The sequence below is a fragment of the Molothrus aeneus genome, chromosome 15 (genome assembly GCF_037042795.1).
Source record: "Molothrus aeneus isolate 106 chromosome 15, BPBGC_Maene_1.0, whole genome shotgun sequence".
NCBI classification, from domain to species: Eukaryota; Metazoa; Chordata; class Aves; order Passeriformes; family Icteridae; genus Molothrus; species Molothrus aeneus.
Genome location: NC_089660.1, coordinates 7251234 through 7276970, shown reverse-complemented (window position 1 = coordinate 7276970; position 25737 = coordinate 7251234). Strand labels below are relative to the sequence as shown.

The 25737-nt window shown below is 42.7% G+C and overlaps 1 protein-coding gene across 1 annotated transcript; it reads left to right on the top strand.

Annotated features, from left to right (window-relative positions):
* The first annotated feature begins 1657 nt into the window (after positions 1–1657).
* MAML1 (mastermind like transcriptional coactivator 1) lies at positions 1658–23576 on the top strand. Its single transcript, XM_066560295.1, has 5 exons — positions 1658–2026; positions 10631–12031; positions 13980–14240; positions 17121–17235; positions 19219–23576. The coding sequence occupies exons 1-5, from the start codon at positions 1658–1660 to the stop codon at positions 20208–20210; spliced, it is 3138 nt and encodes a 1045-aa protein (XP_066416392.1). The 3' UTR covers positions 20211–23576.
* Positions 23577–25737: the final 2161 nt, after the last annotated feature.

Below are 25737 nucleotides of genomic sequence, written 5' to 3'. Positions count from 1 at the left end.
CTGAGTTTGACCTTAGAATTGCTCTTGTTTTTAAAATCATGAAGGAAAAATACAGCTACCTGCTTATCCTCAGTGCATAAAGCATAGCTGTGTTTTTTAGATTAGTGAAACTCCACCTGGCTGTAACCTGTGAACTGTGTTTGGAACTGTTACAGATCCTGGAACATGTATTTGGGCCTTTTGTGCCTGTGCAGCCAAGGGTGGCAGCTCTTGACAAGGATGATGCTGAGCTTGAGGTGCTGTATCTGACAAGGGGGGAGTGTTGGGCTGAAATGGTGAATCAAAACAAAACCCGTGGGCTCTGACACACAAGGCAGAAGTGCCAATAGCAGCTTTTCTCCTGGAGCCAGTGGTTGGTAGGGGCAGTGATAGGGCAGGGTGCATCTAACCCACTAACCCCTTCCAGCAGCGTCCCTGGGTGTGATCTCCCCTCGCTGGCTCTGCTCAGTACTCAATTGTCACAGCTTGAGGCTGTGACCTCTCTACTGTGCTATCAATGTCTGCTTCTGAGATTGACTCCTGTGCCTGAGGAGGGTTTCTTGCAAGTAATGACGACTTGTACATGTCCATGGTTTTTTCTTACCCATTCCTTACTCCTTCCTCACAAACTCAGCTCCTCCACTGAGGAGGGTACAGATGTAGGGCTTGTGGCTGCTCTGCTCAACCCAAACTGATGGTTAATACCCCTCTTGCCTCATGGTTTGTGAAAGGGGTTTTTGGTTGATTGGGTTTTTGTTTTGGTTTCTTTTTTTTTTTAGTGTTGCTGGATACAACTACTGTGATTTCATGTCCATTTCAAACAGGTACTTGTAGAAGCAACTTGAAAACAAAATGTAAAAACTAATCAATAAAGAAACTTAAATCTGGTTGGCTTTCTTTGTCTAATTAGCAAAGCTGGTTCAGCCCTCAGCAGGGTGAGGGTGCGGTGACCCGTGTCCCTCGCGGTTTTTTGTCACTGCGGGGCCGAGCGGGGTCTGCAGCGGTGCCCGGGACACGGGGCCGGGCCGGGCTGGGCTCCGCTCCAGCGCCCGGGCTCCTGCCCGCCCCTCCCTGTCAATCACCCGAGGCCCCGCCTTCCGCCTCCTGATTGGCTGGGCCGCCTCCTCTCCGCCCCTCGCTACCTGTTCCTTTAAACGGCGCCGAGCACCGCCCCCAGCTCGCCTCCGCTGCTTAATTCGCGCCTCCGCGCCCTCCTATTGGCTGGGAGGGGAGTCGGTCACGGCTCGTGACGCGCCGCGCGCCGTGACGTACCCCCCACCCAGGAAGCTCCGCCCATTTATTCTCAACTCGGCTCTGGAGGGGAAAAACAATTTCAAGATGGCGGCGGCGCGGACAACAATGGGGGGCCGGGGGTCCGGGCCGGCCTGCGCCTGAGGGCGGCGGCGGAGGGAGCGCGGCGGGCTCCGCTGGGCTCCGCGAGGCGGGCAGAGCTGAGGGAGAGCGGGGCAGCGGAGCGGCGCCGGGCTCGGGGCAGAAGGAGGAAGTGGGGCGGGGGGGAGAGGAGCGGGCGCCGGGCCGGGCGGGGGGAAAGACCCGGGACGATCCCGGCGGGGAGCGCAGGTAAGGCCGGCGGGAGGGGCGGCGGAGGCCTCGCCATGGCGGGCGCCGGAGCGAGCAGCCGGTGAGCGGCGGCGGCCGCCCCTTCGCCGCCCGGCCCATGGTGCTGCCCCCCTGCCCCATGGCGGAGTTCGTGGTGCCGCGGCACAGCGCGGTGATGGAGCGGCTCCGCCGGCGCATCGAGCTCTGCCGGCGGCACCACAGCGCCTGCGAGTCCCGCTACCAGGCCGTGTCCCCGGAGCGCCTGGAGCTGGAGCGCCAGCAAACCTTCGCCCTGCACCAGCGCTGCCTGCAGGCCAAGGCCAAGCGGGCCGGCAAACACCGGCAGCCGCCCCCGGCGCCGCCGCCGCCCGCGCCCCCTCCGCCCGCCGCCGCCGCGGGGAGCGCCGAGAGGAGCGGAGCCAACGGGCTGGACGGCGAGGCGGCGAGCGGAGAGCAGCAGCACGGCCGCAGCAGCGCCCTGATCGCGGTAAGCGCCGCCCGGGGCCGGGTGCCGGGGCCGGGGAGGGACCGGCGGTCGTGCCCGGCTGGCACAGGCACCTCTCGTCTGGAGCGGGATGGGGGAAGGAAAACGAGCTCTCGCTGCTGGTGTGGTGGCCTGCGGTTCGAGGGCTGGGGTTGGGGCTGCTCTGCGGAGTGCCCTGTCTGCTGTGTTACAACTTCGCAGCCGATAAGGGCTGTTTTGTTTTCGCTCGTCACCTCTGCACGCTGGTGGCATGGTGGGGTAGGGGTAGAGGCAGGATTTCTGTGATGCTTGAATCATTCCGAGTATTTTGTGAATCATATTTCTGGCTAATTCACCTAAAATGCCCCTGCAGAAACTGTCAGAGGGGTATTAATACTGCGGTGCCTTTAGATTTTTGTTTGCTTGCTTAAGTTTTCAGTTTGGGGTCAGTCAGGATTTTGTGGAGTCATTTGATAAGGATATGCTTACTACTGGGGGGAAGTTTTAAGACAATGTGTCTGTTAATTCTGGTTCATATTGGAAAGAATTTCAGTGGAAAGGCAGCTGCTTGTTTGCCGCTCACTCTAGTGGGTGTGAGCACTATGAGAATCCCACTCCACCCATTAAAAACTGGCTTAGCTCAAAATCTTAATGTTTCTCTGGCTTCTCTAGCATTTCTGGTTGTCGGGACATATTCACATAGCCCTGTTTGTATATCAAGATAGCTGTTGCTTAACTTATTCTGGGCCCTTTAAATATACGGCTGTGTGCTAATGTGTCAGTAATGTAGGTTAGTAGGATAACCTCTTAAAGGCTGCCTGTCCTAATACCTGTCTGCCTTAAAATCAGGTATTTTTAAATGGTGGCCTGCATGAAAATGATTCAGTAGCACTCTGAGTGTCTTTAAAAGGGGACACTGGGTAAACAAAGATACTCCTAGGTTAATAAATAGAATAAATAATATTTTTAGGGTTCTCTGTGTATTTGATTGGATTAGAAAGGAAGGAGGCTATACTTCTCTGTGTCTTGGACCTAATCTACTGTTTTTAAAATAGAATCACAATAGAGCTTTTATGTATGCTTGAGTGTCCAGGACATAATGTGAAATACTGAAGGGGGTTTATCTGTGTCATCTTTACTGTGACCAGCACTAGGCAGCCTGGGTGCAGTTTGTAGTCTTTACAAGATAAACTGAAAGTGTTACTTGACTGAATTGTTTCTGTTCTTGCTAATACACCTATGAGACTCGAGGACTTGCTGACTGTTGAGAAGACTGAGGTCCTTGTGACACAGTTAGAGCACCTCAGAGGGCTGCTACAGAAGGGTACTTGAGGAAGAGAGGAAACCTTGTGCATTCCTGACACTGATTCTACAAAACTTTACAGTTAGCTGTTGTTTAGCAGACTGATCTTGAATGTAAACTTGTGTCAAAACAAAAATTACTCAAACTCGGTTTTTATTTTCTAAAACCTTGGTGGAAGTTCTGTTTATTTCCTGCTGGGCTCTTGGGCTTTTTGCATATGGGGCTCTACCCCTTAATAATGTGTATTTTCATTACACTCAGGGCTCTTTAGCATGTCAAATCCTGTTGCTTAAACTGCAGCCACACTACTTCATATTGATCTTCTGAAAGAAAGATGTCTCTAATTCATTGGTGTTGTTTCTCTTGAATCACTTTGGATGTGGATTTGATCTAATTAGCATCCATTATAATGAGGGCTCTCAACAGCAGTAGGTTCTGAAGAGCACTGCACATCTTGGGGGAAGCCCTTGTACAGGAAGCTGCTGCCAGTGGCCAATTTACACAACAGAAGAGGGGTTTAGTGTATGAATGACTCTTCCCCGGGCTGGCCTGCTGTTTCCTTCCTAGGATCCATGACTGTGAGCTTAATTGCAGCTGCTGATTCATCACCTCGTTACTGGGGTATAAAGTTGGTTTGCTTAGTAATTCACGTCTTGGAAAAAAACGCAACAATACCACCTCTGCTGCTAATTTATTTCCTCTGGCCCAGAAGGTCTCTCTCTAGGTTGGTATTTTACCTCTATCCATCGTGTTGCCATTATCAAGACTGCTTTGAATGGGAAGGATATGGGCTTGATTTCCAGTGTTCAGTAAAGTTTGGATGAACACCAGAACTGTCTTTTAAAACGTCCTGGACACATCCTTTCCAAAGAATGCTGCTAGCTCAGTGCAACATGCATTATATCAGCTGTTGCTGCTGTAACAGTCCAGATTTTTCTGTGAAGCTGCATATGAATCTGCTCTTGGAAATTGGTACTTTATGTTGACCATTAGTGAAGCATTTATTTTGGTCCCTGAAGGAGAGAGCAGTTCATGTAAAGGTGAAGGCTTTTGTGAGCTCTTGTAGCAGTAGGACATGAAGCTGCATTGCCCCAGGTGTGGGCACTGCTGGGTGCTGTGCTGCAGAGCACCTTCTGTAAATCCACAATAGTCACAGGGAACAGGGTGGCACCACCACTTCCTCCTTAGTGTCTTGTGTGATTTGTCACGTGGACAAAATCAGATATTTTCTCTTCCATTAGTCTTTGATCTGGTTTAGATCCTGAAGTTAGATGGATCTTGCTTACAGGCAGAAGTAAGGGGTAGATTCTTCCTTGATTTCTTACTTAGCAACTGTAAAATTTGAGCTACAGAAACTGAGAGAATACAGCATTGATACAGAAATACCTTGGATTATTTGTGCATCACTTAGGCCTGCACTTCATTTGAGAAAAATGTTGAAAAACATTCTAGCTTCTAAAAAACTTCCAGACCATTATTTAATGGGAAATACAAATGTTGACATCTACTTCCCATTTCTGTTCTTTAACATGACATTATTAAGGCTGTGTTCAAAGTAGAAGGTGCTTGATCTTTGGATAATGTCTTTGCTTTGTTAATCTTCCATTTTTGAGAAACAGGGATATTGGGAAGAGATGGGGCTTGTCTCCTAGAACATTTTTTTTCTCTGCCTGCTTCTGATACATGAAAGTTCATCAAATAATGGTGTTTAAATTCTCTGCAAGAGAAAGGTTGGCTTCCTTACATTTCTGTGGTAGACAAAAAGGCAGTGTATGGCTGAGCTGAACAGAAGCAGTTTCACTGACATGGGAATGAGGAGAATGGCAAAGATCTGGATTTTCATCTCCACTCCTTGTTTTATGATGTGGTGTCTTGGAAGGAGAGCTGCTCCCTGTTTCTTACTGGGTTTTTTTTCCCCACCTGAGAGCAGTTGTTGTGCAGAGAGCTTGCTTTGTCTAGGACTGCCACAAAACCACAAACAGTATTTCTGGAATGAGCACAGAAGTCGAGTCAGTGGCCTGTCTTGAGAAGGCTTTGTGTTAAAGCTGAAGAGCAGCATTTATTTGGGAGTGATAGATGTTTTGCATTAATATTAGTTAAATACTAAATTAAGCAAAGGCACCAAGTAAACAGTTTTAAATGAAATTGAAGTCCAAGGAGGGCAATGCACTGTTTCTTGGTTGAAAGACCTAAAGTAATAAATTAAAGGGAATAGATTGCCCATAGTGTACTGACAAGTGTTAATGATGTTCCACTAACAAAGCTCGGGCTGGTACTCTAACTGTTCAGAAGACCTCATTTTTGTGTAAGCTGTGGTATAGGGGTGTTAAATTGTGAAATTATGTTTTACCACAAAGATAGCAAATTATTTACATGTTATTTATATATAGCCATGGTGCAGTGTAGTCTTGCTACCATTGTTTGTTTTTGCTGACAAGTCTGATAGTTTGTTGCCCAACAACTCAGACAGGTTTTGCTTTGTCTCCTTTTAATTCTCTGTGAGGTATTGTTTTATGTTTGAAACATTTCCCTTACCAGATTAGTTAGATATGCAGTGATGTTTCCTAAGTTGTAAGGATCTGGGAGTGACTGAGCTGCTGCTGCTGCTGTTTAAGTTCAAGTGAGGTGGAGGATCCGGCATTGCAGCTGAAGGCACAGGAGTTTTTTTGATTCAGCAGAACAATTCCTGTAGCAGAAGCTGCCCCTTGTGACTAATGCAGGCTTGAGATATTTATAGACATGCCTATCCACAGCCCTTCTTCACTCCAGCAGGCAGTCACCCAAATACAAAAGTCTGCTGGAATTAAAGTAAAAATTAAAAAAGAGTCCAGCAGTTTGGTTCTGAAAGCACAGTGGAATGCAGGAACACATTGGGTAATAAAATGCTTTCCTTGCAGGGAGAATGCTACTTTGGAAGCTGAGGGTAGATGCACAGTAAAGGGGGACTTCTTGCTATGGGGTGTAGTCAGAATGTTATGTTTTCTATCCAAAATTCATACACTATGATGTCTGGTATTTGCATTGTTATTCCAGCTTAAGGAGTTGTCATCTTTGTTGCTCTTGTCCTTAGTGAGGCAGGAGAGGAGAATCAGTGTCTGTAGAGCACCTGCTGTGAACTGTGGTACATGGGGGCTTATCTGTGCTGCAATACTGGTGCTTCCATGGATGTATTCTCATCTGGTTTCCCCTTCTAGTTGAGAATGCTAGGAGCCATATTGGAGCTAGTTTTTTCTTATGCTTGTAGTCTAATATGGCATTTCTTCTTTGAAAATGTCCAGCATTATGTTTCTCTTGCTTGTATATCAGAACAAATTCTTGTAGACTTAGTTCTGATATTGAAATGATAAACTAATTTGAAATGAAATACAATAGATTAAAGCTCTACTAAATCCTGTAAGAATATTTAAACCTCTGTAACAGATGCTTTAAAAAGCCAAATAAGAACATTACAGAGCCTGAGAGACACAGTATGAGTACCAGATTTTTAAGAAGTTTCTTTTCTGCCATGTTCATGAGGTGGCTTTTTTTTTTTTTTTTAAATGAAACCTGCATACAGTTTGTGTTATATATATGTATTTACCATCTTCAGTTGCAGGTCTCCAAGTATAGCAAAGTACTGGATTTTTGCAAAAGGGCTTTAGCTGACCGTTCTCAGTTTAGCTGTTCTGAATGGTAAAGGGTTTTTGCTCTCAAGCAAATAATGTGATCTAAATTTTCATGCCTGTTAAGTTCTAATGCATTGAAATGTCATTGGTTTCAGATTATTATCTAAATCTAGTTTCAGGTATTAAGTCCACACCAAAATAGTCAACACCAAACAAACAAACAAAAAAATCTGAAAAAAAACCCCAACAAAACCAATCAGAACAACTTTGTACCACTGTTTTGATCAGTGATTCATGCCCCTTCCCACCAAGGCAGTAAGAGAGCAGTGCCCTCGCCTCTGAAGTTTTGAATTCTGCCAGTGCTAACAGACAAGCAATAGATTAAGTTTTCAAACTTTTCTGGTTTCTTGTTGGGCTTCTGTTGTAGTTCTTGGACAGCTTTTATGAAGTCAGTCAATTTGCTCCTGCAGTGAGACCACAGTAGGGCTGAGCACCATTGTGGTAAAGCTGGTGGGTTTAAGACAGAGATTGAATCTATCAAAATGCTTTGTGTGCTCTCTGTTTCTGCTGGAAGCTTTGTCATTTGCCTGGGCACGCATCCATCTCTGGCATTGCAGGCCTGTCTCCTTGTCAGTGTGTGAGTTCCATGGCCAGAGGCTGCTGTGTTGGACACCTTTTGTTGTCATGGATGCCACCTGGGTTTTGTCAGCTTGTGTTCTGTGCATGAGGAATGCACAGTTGAGCATGTGTGCTCCTGCCAAGGAAGTGTTTATGGCCACGTCGAGGACTGTGTGTTCTGCTCAGGTGAATAAAATGCAGCTCAGGTGATGGAGGAGGTGCAGCCTGTGGCCCTCAGGCTCTTTGACAAACTCTCTGACCTGTCCTGGGCAAAGGACTGAGGCCAGCTCACATCCCCTGCCTTGCACTGTTCCTATATTGGTATAAATCCTTCAGATAAATGCTTTTGGGGTAATATTTTTAGGCATCGCTAGATAGCAGTGATCTAGAAAGTTCATCTTTTGTTGGAAAATTGAATAGGCTGAGAAAATGAGAGGACACTTCTGTATCTGATCTTGTGACAGTGGAAATGATTGGCTCAGTGTTACAAATAAAATGGATTGATTCTGCTGAGGAAATGATGGACAGCATACTGGAGGAACACTGTGCCTTACAGGATGTGCCTTACAGGTAGTGAACAAAACACTTAAAGCTGAAGGGGGTTTCTTAGCGAGTAGCAAGCAATGCTTTACTTCATCCATCTGTTGGTTGGTTTTTTTCATGAGTTTTGGCAGAAGAGAACAGGTTTTTCTTGCCTTGAGAACTCTGTTGGAGAGCTTGATATGTAGATAGCTTGCAGTCTGACTTGTATCTCACATGCAGCTTGTTATTTTTCCCCTCAGACCAGATTATTTGGATAGACACAGACAAACTGGGGAGGAACTTAATCTCTCTTTTTTCTCCAAAGGAATACAGTTTTAGGTGAAAGGAGGATTTTGTCCCAAGCAACTTACAGTCAAAATGTCTCCAAGGATCAGATATCTGAGTGTTATGACTGTTAAAATCCATAGAGATCTGAGAGTTCCTGAGCTGGATATTAGGGGTCTGTGTCTTTTTCTAGACTGCAGTGAGTGTAGCTCACGAAACGAAGCCATTATTTTGATGTAAGTTTTCAGGAGTGGGGTTTTTCCCTAAGTATTTAGAATTAAGGAGGACCCATTCCCAAACTTTGAGTAATTTGACTCATCATATAACCTTGGGCAAGTTACTCATCCACCTTGAGCTTCAGTTTTCCTGGTGGGAGTATGAAGTAAACAATGGGAAACGCTGAAAGCCAAAGGTTGTGATGGAGTTGAGGTTTTTTGCTCTCTGTTGTTTTGTCTTTTTACAAAAAAGCAAAATTTCTGTTATTCTTTCGAGTTGGTATTTGAAAAATGCACTAGAGAGCTGCTACTCCAAACTAAGGACCTGATGTTCAAATCAAGAGATTTCAAGTTCCAGCCTCTTCTCCAGATGTACACCTCACCTCATCCTACTCAGTCTTCTGCTGATCTTGCTATTCTGCTGCTATTTCCATGAGCCATCTAGAAGATCACAGTCTCCAGGGAAGCTGGAGTCTGTCCCACAGATAAAAATAAGGCTTTGCTGTTACCTATGCAAGCATTAAACAAATAGTGGGGTTTTTTTTGCTGTTACCTGTGCAGGAATTAAACAGATGGTCTGGGGTTTCTTTGCCCCCAAAGATCAGCTCACTGTAGACGGTTTAAAAAAAATAGGAACAATTAACTGTGAACCAGTCCTTCTGTCTGTAAATCAAAGAATGCTGTTGCTCAGGCAAATGTGTAAAATTCTTCTGATAATTTATGCTGGCCCAGCATCCAGCCTCTTGCTTGAGTGCTGAGATCTTGAGGTTTTCCATTTTTCCTTGGATAGAGTTTTCCCCAGGGGTTAGTGGACTGCCTTGTGAACACTGCAGGTAATATGAAAAGAACCATCCTTGTCATGAGGTTTGTTTGACGAGCTGCTTTCCTGCCCTCTTAGAGGGCTGTTGTTCAGTGACCCCGCACCTCAGATGGGTGGCTCTTGGTGGAGATTCCTGTCGAGGGTCCTGCTGAGATGCACCAGGGTGTCTGACCCAGGCTGGGAGCTGATGGCAGTTCCCTCCTCCAGCTCCCCACGCTGTTGGAGCAGCGTCTCTGCCCTGCAGGTTTGTCTGCGTTGGTGGAGCGTTCCAGCACCAGCAAAGCTCAGATTTTTTTACAGAATACACCTGAGGGAAGGAAAAGTTTATAGTCACCTTTGATGTGTGCAGGAATTCTGTTTTCAGATGCTTTTGAGGTCAATAGAAAGAACATTATATTTGCAAGAATGCTGGCAAGAAGGAGAAGTTGAACAAAGGTGCTCAGGCTCTGGCTGTGAAGCTGCTGCTGTAGCCGCTGGTCGCTTCTAGGTGGCACCACGAGAAAGAGAATCTGTGCCTTCACCATCTGTGAGAGGCCAACTGTGGAGCTGCTTAGGGCTCTGGTGGTCAGAGCAGCTGGCAAATACTTCAGGAGAAAAGAGGAATGGAATGAACTTGCTCTGCTGTGATAGAACTGGCTGAACTCTGAATTTCATTTTCCACAAGTGTGAAGCAATGGTCGCTAAGTGACAAATTGGTTTTGCTTCAGTGCCAAAAGTGTGATTGTGTACAAAATTTATATACACAGTTCTTCTCTAAAAGATATTATCACAAGAGAATTAGTCGTTTTTCCTAAATATTTAAATGTGAGACTTTTATGAGAGTCTCATGGAACAATTATACTGTATGTGTACATACATCAAATAGAATACAGGTTTTTATTCTCATCTGAAATTTGATTCTTAGCATTATTTAATGTTTTTCTCCTTTTGAATAGGAAAAATCATAACATATTCCAGTTCACAGCCATTTTTCAACTTTTTGTTGTCAGAGTACTTGGCAGCTTCTAGTTTTGTCTGCAGGAGGAGGTGTCTGTTTAAAGTAGTAAATGTTTTTTGAAAAATTTTTGTAAGAGATTATAGTGAGGAAGTAATCTCGTGCTGACTTGTAAAACAAAATGTTAGCAAAACAAAGATGCAATCTTTGATATTTTTTTTTCTGAAGTATTTTGTTCAGAGCAAGACAATGTTCTGGTAAGAAATAAAAATCCAGATCTGTGTAACATAGAACTACGTAACTAAAATATTCCTTTTCTTTTTCAGCAGCTCCATGAGACTGTGAAAAGAAAGCTTGATAGTGCTGCTTCCCCTCAGAATGGAGACCAGCAGAATGGCTATGGTGATGTGTTTTCTGTGTCCAAGAAACTGCGTCGGGAGGACGGTCTGGGAGTGAGTGGTTCTTCCAATGGAATGCCCCCTGTGTCTCCACTCCATCATCTTGACAAGAAATCTGGTACTGGTGATACCTTACAACTTAATGGGAAACATCCAATGGGGCTCGATGGCATCAGCAAGAAGTGTCTTCCAGATTCCAGCCTGCAGATGAATGGAGGTGGTGATGCTGATGATTCATTTCCTCTGAGTTTGAACAAAGAGCTGAAGCAGGAGCCTGTAGATGAGCTTCCCTGTATGAATCCTGTAGCAGGGGGTTCTATATCTCAGAATAACCTGATGCCTGATCTTAACCTGAACGAGCAAGAATGGAAGGAACTTATTGAGGAGCTCAATAGATCAGTGCCCGATGAAGACATGAAGGATCTCTTTAATGATGACTTTGAAGACAAAAAAGATGCAGATTCTTCAAACTCAGCTGCACAGACTCCATTACCACAAGATATTAACATAAAGACTGAGTTTTCCCCAGCACCCTTTGAACAAGAGCAGCTGGGATCTCCCCAGGTTAGACCTACTTCTTCAGGTTCAGCATTTATTGGTGCTGCTTCTGGACCTGTAAGTGCCGCTTCTACAACGGTTGTTAGTTCTCAGGCTATGTTCCAGCCTTCCAGTCAGTCAATGACTGAAAATCCTAATCAGCCCATGATGCAGGCATCAAACCACTCTCAGAACATCCAGAGGCCTGTGTTGTTACCCGGGAAGTGTGCAGGAGGTGCCAAAGAAATGTCTTCTGCTCATCAACTTCAGCAGATTGCTGCCAAGCAGAAGAGAGATCAGATGTTGCAGAACCAGCAACAAGCTTCACAAGTCCACCAAGCAAATCAGATGTCAACATGGCAACAGCCTGGGCCTTCCCATAGTCCCCTGGCTGTCCCATATACCATGGAAAATCCTACTAGCCCATCAGTTTATCAGCCAGACTTCAACAATCAGAAACTCATGATGCCTAATTTGGGAAATAAAAGCTCACCAAGAGCTGGAGGCAATTACCATGTGAACATTTTGGGTCATCAGCAAAACAGCTTGAACCAGAACCCTGTGAACAGTCAAAGCTCTATGCTGGACTATGGGAACACCAAACCTCTTTCCCATTACAAAGCAGAGTGTGAGCAGGGGGTGGCAGTGCCTGGGCAGAACAAGACTCCCATGCTGTCATACATCCAGCAGCGCCAGCAGCCACCACTGTCCCATGTAGGCGACGACCAAAATGGGATGATCCTGTTGAAACCCAAGCCTGGAAACATTGCCTACCGACTGCCACATGGTCAGGTGAATGTCCTGAGTTACCTTTGCTCAGTAGCAGATTTAAGGTTGATGGGTAGGTAAGGCTGGAGTGCAGATTCCTTGGTATAGTTTCAAATGTTTTCATTGATTTTAAAAAGAAAAATCCTATATACAAGAATCTTAAACAAGAATCATGAGGTCTTTTTCCCACTGGGGACAGTTTTTAATACTGGGTTCTAGGTCATGTAACGTGTGATTTCCAGCTTAATATACTTTGTGGGCAACAAATTATGTCGTGCTTCACAGAAGCTTCTACTTACAAAGATAAATAGATGCTTTGTAAACTTTTGACTAAAATAACTTGTATAAAACTGTAGTGTTACACAGTGTTCTCAAAGAAGCTTTGATTTCTTTACCTTGTTTTTAGTCCCTACTTGTGTCAGAGTTGGCTTACTATTAAAAGAGCTACTTTTGCAGAGAGGTGGAAGTGGGGGCTGCATTCCTGATTTCTTGGGTGTTCCGTGGAGCCTTTCAGTTTTATGGATTTTTATTGGTTAAGTCTGGGCATTTGAGAAGCATGGCATAGGAGAGAAATATATCATTAAGAATGAATAATGGTAATGTTTGTTTGCTTGAAGCATATGCTTCAGGTTTTCCTGTAACAGAAAATTCCAGATGGTGCTCCTTTGCCTTGTATACAACTGTTACTACAGGTATGCTGCAGGTGAAAATTTCTGTAGTAGTGGGTGGAAGTATGGACTCATTGGATTCTGTAACATGTACCTGCAATGCACATTGCAGAGGGCTTGTTGAAAAGGTATTTGATTAAAGTTCCTCCAGCAAAACCTGTTTGAGATCCAACTCTAGTCATATGTTCCCTCAACAAAACAGAAAACCTGTGAAAAAGCTCTGATTAGTCTGTGATAAAGACCACACCGGTGTACAAATAGAAATTTGAGATCAATGTGTGCTTCATAAAAAAAAATGAATATCTTTGAAAGCTGGCAGAAGTAACAGTCTAACAGCATTTTGATGGAAGAAGGGTAGAGATGATTGTGTGTGTCACATCTCCCCCTCACTGAAAAATGTGAGGGTGACCTTGTGTCTACACTGCCACACTTGCACTGAACTAACAGTAATACCGATGAAAGCTTTGGGAGAATTTCTCAAAAGCTTGCACACAGAACAACTTAGTGCAGCATTCTTTGTATTTGGCTCGTGATTCCTTATGAAACTGCAGAGTGAGAACCAACAGCCAAACCCATTAGCTGACTGTTTAAATTAAACATAACATTTGTTTGTGTAATTAGAGATGAGGCTGAACTGTGCTTTAAAATGATGAAAACTGTCAAATTTCAAAGGGATTTGCTGGTACTAAGGGGCAGTATTAGCTTTTGAATGTTCCGTGTTATTTTTGCTTATCCCAAGTTCCAGTCTCAAAAAATGGACAAAAATGCAGACTTAAGAAAAACTAATAATATCAGACTTATCTCTAGTAGTATTTTTGTCTGTGGTGTATGGTGATGGTTGAATTGCTGGAAAAATACTTTAAGACCCATTTTGACCAGGGGAAGCCTTCTCCCCTTCACCTGCAAATAGTAAATTCTCTAATATTAAAAAAAAGCAGCTTTAGGATGGGAGACATAAGCACTTGCAGAGTGAAATGTTGACAGAAGAGGCAGGATTTCAATAAATGCTTTGTATAACAAAAATATAAAATGTAGTGTTTGAAAAACTGCTACTAAAATAAACTGAATCTGGGGTGTTTGAAGAGCAGTTTGTAAATGCCTGAAAAAAAGCACACAGAGCTATACCGACCTGTTTGAGCTGGAAATTGGGAAGAACTTTGAGACTGGAGTTAAAACCTCTATTCCTAAATGTTGTGGAGCTTCTGACCCTAACTCCAAACTGGCAGTTCTGTGTCTGGTGCTGTATAGATGTGAAGAAGTTACTGCATTTCTGTAACTTTTGTCCCTTTTCCTGTGTTCTGCAGGATCAGAACCCTGCTCCTGCTGTTCCTCGTGTTCCTGTTTCTGTCCCGGGTCCTGGGGTGGGTGCCCAGGCTCCAAATGTCACCATGGCAGGTAACCACAGCAACTCAGCTTATCAGCAGCAAGCAGCAGTGATGAAGCAACACCAAATGCTGATGGACCAGCAGAAGCAGAGAGAGCAGCAACAAAAGCATCTGCTCATGGAGCAACAGAAGCAGCAATTCCTAATGGAACAGAGGCAGCAGCATTTGCTGGCAGAACAGGTGAGAGGGGCCAGCTCTCTGTTGTGTAATTTGTGCTGCTTTGCTTTGGTGCATGAAATAGCATTTGATGTTTTAGAATTAGAGAATAGTTTGATTGGGAAGAACCTTAAAAATCATCTCAGTTCCAGCTCCTCTGCCAAGGGCAGGGACACTTTCCATTAGACCAGGTTGCTCCAAGCTCCATCCAACCTGGCCTTGAAACATTTCCAGGGATGGGGCAGCCACAGCTTCTCTGGACAGTCTGTTCCAATGCCTCACCACACTCACAGTAAATAATTTCTTCCTAATATCTAATCTGAACCTAACCTCCTTCAGATGGAGGTCTTGGATTCCCCCTTGCTCTATCACTTCATGCCCTTTTGAGACAACTTCCCCCTCCAGCCTTCTTATAAGCCCCCTTTAGGTACTTAAAAGTGCTCTAAGGTCTCCCTTAATTATGAAAGGAGGAAATTATAGTCTCCTCTGAACTGAAAATGTATGACAGACCCTTTTATGGGGAAGGTTGTAGTAGAATATGCAGGATTGTGGAGCTATGGCTGTGCCAAGTCCTAGCCAATGGCTCTTTTATCACCTGGAGACATCCTGATGAAATTGAGGTCTCAATAGAGGGGACAGAAAAACCCCCTCAGTTCTGAAGCCAGTGTAGACAAAACATATAAATGTGGTTGGCAGTGTATGATTGTTGGTAAAGATGTATTTTTGATATTTTGGTTAAAACAATTTGGACTAAGGGAATACTGTGGGGGAATTATATTATTTAAGACTGAAAGAAAATGCCCAAATCATCAATAAAATCACATCTTCTCTAAAAGTTATGTGATCTGTAAGCTTAGAATACTTTAGTAAATCAATCAATCTTTGGTGACTTGTATATTAATATAAAATATCAAAGATGAATAATCATTACTCTCCAGAATGTTAACAAACAGGTATTCTTTGAGAGCAGGTGGGGGAAAAGGAAGTATGGGGTGTGACCTCTTGTTTGTGCTTTTGCATGTCTGGTGGATGGTAATTGTTAGAGCTTTGTTAGAGCTCTAGAGCTGTGGCCCAGTAGGTTTCCTTAGGACAATAATGGACAGAACAGGTGTCAGACCTCTCTGAACAGTGGGGAGGTGATAAATAGCATATCTCAAAAATAGCATTAAAATATTATTTTCCTATCTATTTGCTTCTGCTTTGCCAGCACATGTTGCTGCAGTAAATATCAATATTATGAAAATACTTTATTCATGTCCTAGTTATGGTAACTACAGTTAACTTGTGTAATTTCCATTTTTCTATAGTGATACTGGGACTCTGGTCCCAGATAAGGAGTGGCTTTGCCTTGGAGCTGAACAGCTTTAGACACTGTTTGGCCTTGTGCTGCCTAGTCAAGCTAGGTCTTGTTAGCATTCTGATTTGATATTTGTTCCTTTGGATACACATGATACTGCATATAGTTTTACAAAAAGATTTCTGAATCTGCTGATGTCTGCTTTGCAGGAAACTTGTAGTTTCAGGTAGCTCCAGTGCCATTCCCTGCCACTATAAATTTGTCTTTTCACTTGGCATTCTGTGTATTTTTTAATTTTCTTCTCCAGGCCAGGTTTTGCAGTTCTTGGTTTCTCTCAGAGCTATGGCATCTCTTGTTGGCTTCTGTGGTCAGCCTCTTTCAGGTCTGACTGGTCCTGCAAGCAGCAGGTCCTCTGTCAAGCAGCCTGCCCTCTTCATTCCTGTGCATGTCTCAACAGCTTCTCAGCTGGAGACATTTGGGAAGGGTGGTAGCGATGTGTATCTGCTGTTTGTTACATTGCACCAGTCTCTTCTCTAAAGGCTTCTGCCTTGTGTCTTTACCCCAATACTCTTGGAGGAGAATTTCTGTCCCCTGCTGTGCTCTGGTTAACTTTTTAGTCAAGTAGTTGTGCATTGAATCACTACTTGGTTATGTCAGAATTTCAGTCTGGCTGAAGGTATCTGTGGAAGAGACAGAAATGCTGTGCCTGATAGATTTCATATTGTAAAATCAACCAGATGGCTGTTAACACTGTCAAAATCTGAGCCTACTGTCACTACATCTACATTCCACTCAAGAGTTTAAATTTCATTTTCCCCCAAAGTTTCCTAATAGAAAATTTGCTTGGTTTATTTTTCAAATGGTTTGATCATAAAATAGGTGTGGGTTGAATCTGCTTTTTATTTTAAAGAGGTACAATTATTTTGTGTCATGAGTAGGGTTTGTTTCACTTGATCACGTTGCTAAGAAAGTGGTTTGAAACAATGGTTGCAAAACTTGTATGACTTCTGTTACGGACTTAGTTCTGCAGTTTTTCATAATCTTTTAGGAAAACCTGTGATACATGAGAATATGGATTTGTGTGTATCTTTTCATGTTTTCAGACAAGAACTAGAAAGTATTTACATGTTCAGTTTTTGATATTTCTGACTTGAACTTTTACTGATTTCTAAAGAGGGGTCTAAAATACATTCGTTTGGAAATAAAGACCAAAAATGTAAATGCGTTTTTTTTAATACACTCACTTCTGCTCTTTTGTACCTGTACCTCTTTTTGTCTTTAGAGTATTGCGAAAAATGCCTGTTGATTATGTTAATGATTAGGAGACTATCATCTCAGATTTTCAATCTCTGAAAGGCTTCAGACATGCATGCAGTAACTCTTGTAGTACATGCTGTTGTTTTTGAGATCCTGGCCTTGTGACTCATCAGATTAAACTGACTGTGTTTGAGCCTTGGGAACAAAGTCTGAAGTGACAGTAGGGCTGCAGAAGCCCCTTTGATTACCAGCTGTGCATAAAAGTATGCAGACAACTTGTTTTTCTCCAAGATAGCCCTTGGAAACAGCTTGATCTGTTTCTAAAATATCTTGCATTGGGCATTTTTCAGGAGAAGCAGCGGCAGCAGCAGGAGCAGCAGCTGCAGCGGCACCTGACGCGGCCTCCGCCCCAGTACCAGGATCAGCCACAGAACCCCTACCAGCAACAGGTTGGACAGTTCACAGGTGAGTAAACATGGCAGTTCAAACAATAGCAGAAAAAATACCAGGAGGAAAAACCAAGATGTCTTCAAATTTCCTGGATTGGATAGCTTTTAATTAATTTATTACATGTCACTGTGCCTTAAAAGCTCTTGACCTATACTCTGATTAAATTAACAGCTTCCCTGGTCACAGATATCTGGGACAACTTAAGCTTCTGATTCTTAATGTTGTTTGGGAAATGAGTAAAATTTTTAAGTGCCTTCATTGTTCTACAGGCCTTTTTTTATACTTCTATTTCATTATGCAGGTTGGAAATTCTCTGTATCTTTGATATAGTAAGATTGAGAGGGTTTTTTTTCTGAAGCCTGACATCACTACTGCCTGTATCTATCTCAGGCTCTCATTAAAGAAAGATAAGTGGTGTGTTATTTCTCTCATCTCTAGGATGAGTTTAAAAGTCTCTAACATTTCTATGCCTGCTACCTTTAGAAGGGAATGCAATTTGAATTCTCTTCATTACATGTGAAGTGTCCTATGTGGGGTTTTTTGTATGAGAAACAGCTTAGTATGTCTGTAGTGTATTAATTCTGTGAAATTTCCCTTCATGTTGTTTTCTTGTTCTCCATGTTCCTGCAGAAATAAATACTGAAGGGGTAAGATGCAAATGGAAATGTAATACCCTCACCCTGACAGTGTTCATGCCTGTGCAGTGTCAAGTGCAGCTACAGCTGGGTTTTGTTACTGAACTGAAAAAACTCAATGCCAGTGCAAAAGGATTGTGTGCTAACACAGGCATCAGTAGCATCCTTCAACTATTGCACTGAAATATTTTTTATCTTGCCACCTTTCTACATAAAGATAGGCATACAACTGTTAGAAATAGAGTAGGTTTTGCTATAATGAACAGCAGTACCATTAAAAATATTTTTTCTTTGTGATGATGACTGCAACTATTTTTTGCATCTTAAATCCTGATATGTGTGCTGTCTCTTCACTGTAAATATTGTCACAGTAAGACTCTTCCGCCACCCATCATTCCCTCGACACTGATGTTTTTATCATGTACTTGGTTGATAATTAATTCAATATAATTTGAATTTATTCTTGATAATTCTGGTTTTATTCAGATAGAATGCTAGTAATAATGGAGATCCAGTATTCCTCAGCTATCATAAAATATGAAAAATTCTGCAGCTTACTTTTAGTTTTGAAAGTAGTGAAATTATTAGTGTAGGTAGGTTTCCCTTGGTGAACTGCAAGGAGTGTGGGGGGTGTTACATGCACTACACTTTACAGAGCTTTTCTGCTTTTTTTGCCTCAAATAGGGGGCTGTTTCTTCTACAAGAAGAAATTTTGAACTCAGAATTTGCAGTAACAAAGGACCATATTTGGTTTGCTAAGAAAACATTTTTCCAAATCACCTTGCTTGGCTGTCAGCACTGCATATTAACATAGTGAATACTTGACTATGAAAATCCAAAGGATACTTGATCAAAAATCTCTGAATTAGATATTTCTATATTAGATAAATAGAAGATATTCCTGGAATTGGGAAAATGCAGAACTAGCAACCCTACAGTTGTATGATAAGAGATGCACTCTTGTGTATGCAGGGAATGACTGACTCTGTGTGTGTGTGCAGTAAGAGGTATTTTTTAACAGCTTAGTAAATTGTGCATGCACTTCAAAGTATATGTGTTTACCTTTGTTCACAAAGAAATATCAGAGTCCTGCCTTTAAAGTCATAATTTTTTTTAAATTAGTGATGCTGAACTCTTAGAAGTGGTATTCAGATTTTTTTAGGACATTGGCATATCTGTGTTTGAGATCAAGGTGGAGGTGCTAACTGGAGCCACAGTTGACACTCTTTAATTAAACTCCTGCTCTCTGTGTTTTGCTTGCAGAGGTCAATTTATACAAATGCAGCTGCATCTCTCTTGTGGGTTATTGTGCTCTGGTTGAGCCTGGGGTATTTAATGAACAAAATATTTCTTTGTATTTCAGGGTCATCTTCAGCCATGCCTGGGGTCAGTAATTTGGGACAGTCCAGCTCCAGTAGTCCTCGGCTGTTCCCTCAGAGCCAGAACATGATTCAGATGGGACCTGGCCACGCTCCTGTTGCTCCACTGCAGTCGGGCTCCAGCCAGCAGGAGCGGGGGGTGTCTCAGTACCCCAGCATGCAGAACATACAGCGTGGGGGGTTGTACAACCTGGCACCTGGCATGAACCAGATGGTTCCCCAGCACACGGCCCCGAGTGCCAACGGACAGACCCCCATGCAGAGACAGGGCAGCTTGGGCCAGGGCGCTGCCGTTCCTGCTGCCTATGGGCAGAACACCTTACCAAACTCAAATATTTCTCAGCAGCACAATAAAGGTGCACTGAATGCAACCTTATCTAAGCCACAGATGGCAAGAGTACCAGCTGCTATGGGGGCTCAAAATCCATCTTGGCAACACCAAGGTATCCCTAATATTAACAACCAGACACAAGCAAACAGTGGCTTAGGACCATTTACTGCCAACTCCTCTTTCCACATGCAGCAGACACATCTAAAGATGTCCAACCAGCAGTTTGCCCAGGGAATGCCTCAGGTAAGCCTAAGCACCAGCAGGCCCATGACCTCGATGAACGCTGCCGTCTCTGGGCAGATGCTCTCGTCCTCTTTGGGAGCGCAGCCGCGGACAAACGCGCCCGCACAGCAGCAGGTACCCTCACAGCAAGTCCTGCCTGGCATCAACCAGACTGTTCCAGACCTGAATGCTTTCAACCAGAACCCAAATCAGCAAATTCCCAACAGAGGAAACCTGCACTGTAGCCAAGGGTACCCTGTGAGGACGACCAGTCAGGAGCTGCCTTTCGCCTACAGCGGCCAGTCAGGCAATAATGGACTTCAGAACTTAACTGGTGACACAGACCTGATAGACTCTTTGCTGAAAAACAGGACTTCAGAGGAGTGGATGAACGATTTGGATGAGTTGTTAGGAACTCATTAAAATGGGGCCGGGGGTGGGGGTTCTACTTTTTTTAATTATTTCATGAGATATAAACAACTCTTGGACCAAAAAACCTGTGGCATTGAGGAGACTTGCAGGCATTAGAGGTAAATGGTTGGGAAAAAGACTGGAGCTGCTTCTCACTGAGTGTTGACTCGTGGTCGTGGCGCACCAAGCAGGTCTGCAGGAGGAGTGCGCTTTGGCCGCGGTCTCTGAGGAGTTGCAAACTTGAACAGGTCAAAAAATGCTGTGTCCTAGCCAGCCTTCCAGAAATCTCACTTGCAGTGTTCTAAGACTAAATATTTTAATTATTTAAAAGCAAAACAAAAATTCCACAGAACTAGTGCAGAAAGAACGCAAATAGTTGCACAAATTGTGTTTAGGGCTTAGTCTGCAGCTATTACTTGCAATAATTATTTGTTCATAGCTTGACATGCTGTTATAGTACTGTCCATCAAACTTCTGATTTTTGTTTGAGAAGAGGCTGTATGCACCTGAGTATGCTTGCAAAATGTTTGGAATTGTTTCTTTTCCCCATTGCTGAAGCATGTGCCTGTACTCTCAGTAAGCAAGTGATACTTCACAGTAAATATTTCTAGATGCTGGTAATAGATGAGAAAAAGTATTAAAACCTGGCCAGTTAGTCTAGATAGTCATCTTCATAGATTGTAGTCTTTTAAGCTGCAGTTTGCACTCTGTTGTAGAGAGGCACAGTTCTTGGCTTGTACCTTGCTGTGTTTAAAGGGGGAATTTCTTATGGGAGAACTTTTAAACTATAGTAGGTTTAACATGAATTGTAAAGCCATTTACTTTGCACCTGTTTCTTCATAACTTATTTCCAAAGGTAGTTGTATTTAAATGAAGGCTTTGCTTCATGACAGCTCATCTAGTTTTCTTTGTTGTAAAAAGTAAAACTAACCTTTGAGATCAGTTCATCCCCCGAAGTTAGCAATGAGCACAAGACTTTGTCACTTCAGGATAAAAATGAGAAAAAAATAATTTAGTTGGGAGGTGGAAAGTCCTTATTAGCAATAATAGCACAGGCAGCCTGGGAGAATACTTGTATCAGGGTTGCTTCAGTGTGGAAGTCTCCCCCTTTAAATGCTTTGTTTTTTTTAATACTGGCTTACAAGTTTGATAATCTTTCTAGAGACTGGTGGATTTACTTTTTTAATATCCCTTGAAGCAGATGCTGTTCTTCAGCTCAGCCCAAGGAGACCTCTTATCCATATGTGAGGTTGGTCCCAGAAAGGACAAAAACCACAATGGGAACAGTCAATGTTCCAAAGTCCTTACTCTCTACCAAAAAAATCCCTTATCCACCAACAAACCACCTTGCCTTAACGTTTATTTTAAAATGAAAATAAAGTTGAAAGCTTTTGTTTTAAATGCACAAATACCTCTTTCCTTTCTAAATCCACTTTCTTGGAAAACTCTTCTAAACTTTCTAACCAAACCCAGCATTGTGATTTAAAAGCAATTTCCTTCAACACAGACTGGCTTCACCAGGAGTTTTCTGCATTGCAGAATTGTGAGAGAGGGTTTTTTCCAGAGGGGGTGAAGGGAAGGGAAAGATATCATTGGTTTCAAAGAAGGAAAATATTTTACTGTGTCTGCAGCTCCTTTATGAGACAATTTGCACTTTTGAAAACTGCTTTTTTTAACACTAATACTTTAACCCTTTCCAAATATGCATGGAACATGGTTTGTCCAGCACACTTAGCTAGTGTGGATGAATTCCGCTCTGTTGATCAGATTTGCTATTTTATCATGTTGAACTGTTGATGAAAGATGTGCATTGATCAGTGGATCCCACCTTTGAACAGTGAATAAAACTTCACTGAAGCAGGCTTAATCCCTCATAGAGCTTTTGAAAAGATAACATAAAGATTGTCTTTGGATGGGAAGATAAAGATGTTGGTGACTTTGGTTGTTGACACTTCTGATATTTTCTAGAATAAGTAGTTGGGATGCAAATAACTGATGCTAGCTTTTCTCATACTGGCAATCTAAGAAAAGAGCTAGTGAGCTTGGTTTACTGTTAAGTTAAACCAAAAACTGGTCCAAGGTAAGTGTCATTAGAAGAGTATAGATATAAACTAGCAATGTCAGGGGAAGGAGTGTTTGCTGTATTTTTAATTTTAAGGGTTAACTTTGCACCAGTGTGCCTTCCCTTCCTGTCGGGGGTGCTTGGGACCTCAATTTCAAGTGACATCCTTCAATGTCACTGTTTTTTTCTCCCCCTTACAAACACTTAACAGAAATAACAGGGTAGTAGGATTCAGCTTTTCTTTCTCCCTGTTTAGGTTGTGGTGAAATCTGCTCTGTTTTCCAGTAGATTTTGCACACAGACTTGTTTCTGAGTAAGTTAAAATACAATCCATCCACTTATGATTTCTTAATTGGAGGAAAAGAACATCTGCTGTTTGCATTATTACTACCAAAAAGGCAATCCAGCAAAATGTCCAGGAAAAGGCAGGTGTGCTCTTTCCTCCACTGTTTCTGGAAGCTAAGGTGGATATTGCTCTGCTTGACCGGAGGGTTTGTTCAGGAAGGTATCTGGGTTTGATGACAGGGCCTTTTCATGGTACTGTTGGAGTAAAATTAGGTGTGATTCCAGACAAACTGGCTTATAATGCCCGTTGGTCTCCGTGTGTGAACAGGATCCAAACAGCCCCTGGCTCTGCCTTTGGTCCCTGCGCACAGAACACGGTGCCACAGAACACGGTTGGAACAGTTCAATGGAAATGAAAATATGGTTTTGATGTACATGGGTGCATGGGCAGGGCTGGGCTCTGCCCTGGTGCCCTTTAATGTGTCACTGGCTGTGTCTGCACTCGGGCTTTTCATTTGCTGCAGCTTCAGAGCAATAAAACCAATCTCCCCTGAACTGAACCCAGCCAGCCGCCCATGGCTTTATTTATAAACTGCGGTTTTGGTTGGGCAGGCAAGGTGAGAGTGTCACTGTGCAACATCCACTGCCTTCCAAAAACCACGATCCAATTGAAAAGGGTGCTCAAAATTTTGTTATACACATTTCCTTTGTGTAAATAAATGTTTACAATTTTATATTAAAGATTTGAATAAGAGTTAGATCTTCTGACTGTATATTTTTTACTTTTTATAGATTTTAAAACTATAATTCTTTATATATGTGTTTGGGGGGTATTATGGTAAGTTTTATGCTTGTAAATGGAGAACAGTTGAATTTGATGCTAACCTTTATGAATTTTTGTCATTGAAATGTATAAAGAGTCCATTAATCCCCTTATTCTTTTACTACAATTACTGGTGCACACCAAAAAGAAATCCTTCACTTCTGTTTTATCATTATAAAATAAATATTTTGCTAGTGTATTAAAAATACATGGTGTGACTTTATACATTTGCATGAGCCTAGCAGAGTTCAGCATTGTCATTCCTAGTGAGCCGGTTTCTTCCCTTCATCCCAACATACAGTTTTTGCTCAGCCTATTTATTACTGAGGCTAAAATTCTGCTGCTGTGTCTTACAATTCTTATGGTTTCAGAAAGTTCATTTAAACAGGCCAGATCTGGATAAAGGTGCCTTAGAAAATGTAACTTTGAAAATCAGGCTTCATGCTACTCCCACTGCTTCCGGGCTTTGGTGGTTTTTTTTCTAGAATGCATTGTAGGCCTTAAGCTGGTAAATTCAACTGCAGAGGTGGTTGTTAATAGTGAAAAAGATGTTAATAACAGCCTCACATGTGCAAATATGAGCCTAGCAGAGTTCAGCATTGTCATTCCTAGTGAGCTGGTTTCTTCCCTTCATCCCAACATACAGTTTTTGCTCAGCCTATTTATTGCTGAGGCTAAAATTCTGCTGCTGTGTCCAAAATACGCCAATTCCCTCAGAATAACAGCCTTTAGAGGATCAAACTGATTTCCTCAAGACTAGTCTGATGGAGGCACATGGCACACACAGGAATCCAGCTGAGATGTGGGACATGTGCTGCAAGCAGGAGCTGATGTTTGTGAGCCAGGAACAAAGTACTGGCAGCAGTGTGTGTTGTGTGGAGGCCTTGGCTTAAGGCTGCTCAAGTCCCATAGCCACTGCCTGGCTTCAGACACTGATGGGTCATTCTGCAGGCTTTGCAGTTGGTGTCATTGTGCAGTTGTGTTTGCAGCCCCAGCTCAGCCTCCAGGTTTCCTCACAGCATCCTGACTTGAGTGTATTTTTCATGTATTCCTACTCTTCAAGTTTTGTGTTCTGTTTGGGAGAGGAGGAGATCTGTAACTTCAGAAGTTTATAAAGAACCAAATGTAACAATCAGCAGCAGTACCAGAATCAGCTGCTTTCAGCCCATGGGGAACCATGAAGTTATATTAATTTTTGCTTTGTTGTCTCATTAAAAATGCTGCATTGTGGTTATTTTTCAGTGAAACAGAAATTTCCCAAGCCATCCCCCACTGAAATGACATCTGTGGTTTTCAAAAGATTTTAAGGAGTCAGTGGCAGCTTGTCACAAACCTTTACTCAGAAACTGAGTTTTATTTTCTTGATGCCAGTGTTTTTCCTGAGAGTAATGGAAATCTGTAATGAAAGTTTTCTCAAGTCTGCATTGTTTGTTGAAATATGTTGTAAGGAGATCCTGGTGGCATTTCCCCTCTGACTTTTACATTGGACACCACAGATAAAATCTTTGGTCACCAATAGGTTCAGTTAATGTTAACTTTCAGGTTTTAGTTCTGTTTAGTTTGAGTCTGCTGTACCTTGGAGGGTCTGAAGTCACATCATATGAGTGTTTTTTGAGAGAGGGAGTAGTTTTGCTATTCTACATGTCTGGTTATATGTAAAAAGTGTAACATTGGATATTTGATTGATTAACTGAATTTTCAACTTGATGAGCTGTCACAATGGGGTTTTGAAGCAATGAAGAGGCAAACTAGAAAAAAATCTTGCTGTGTTGCTCTTGGGGGAAACTGCAGGTCTGGTACATGCACAAATTCTGTAGTGAGGGTTTGTGTGTGTGACTCAACAGAGAGAAATGTAACGGCTCAACCACCAACATTAAGGGAAAACCTTCCTCCTCTTTGATTAAAAAATTTTGAAGTCAAAGCAGTCATCCATATAAAGTTGCTCAAGAACATAAGGTAACTTTTTGAACTGATGCCAGTTTTACATTTGTGAGTGGGGAGAAAAGTTATTCAGGGCTAAAACATTGCTGGTTTTCGAATTTTACATTTTACAGCTATGACTCTGATGTCAGTGTAACATTTCTCAGGGTCTATGTTTCTACATCCTCTGCTACCTTCAGAACTGAGACCTTTTATTTTGAATGTTAGCCAGGGAAAGGTTTGTATTGCTTAAAAACTTCAGAAAACTACTAAGGGTGAGTGAGTGCTAGAAGAGAACTGTACTCCTCTTTGGTAAACTGAAGAGTGGTAATTAGTAGGATAAATATCTGAATGTTCTGTTAAATCACAGAATCTGGTAACAGAATTAAGTTATTCCAGCTGGAGTGTATCAAATCTTTCACGTGGTCAAGTCCACTACTTGAAATAAG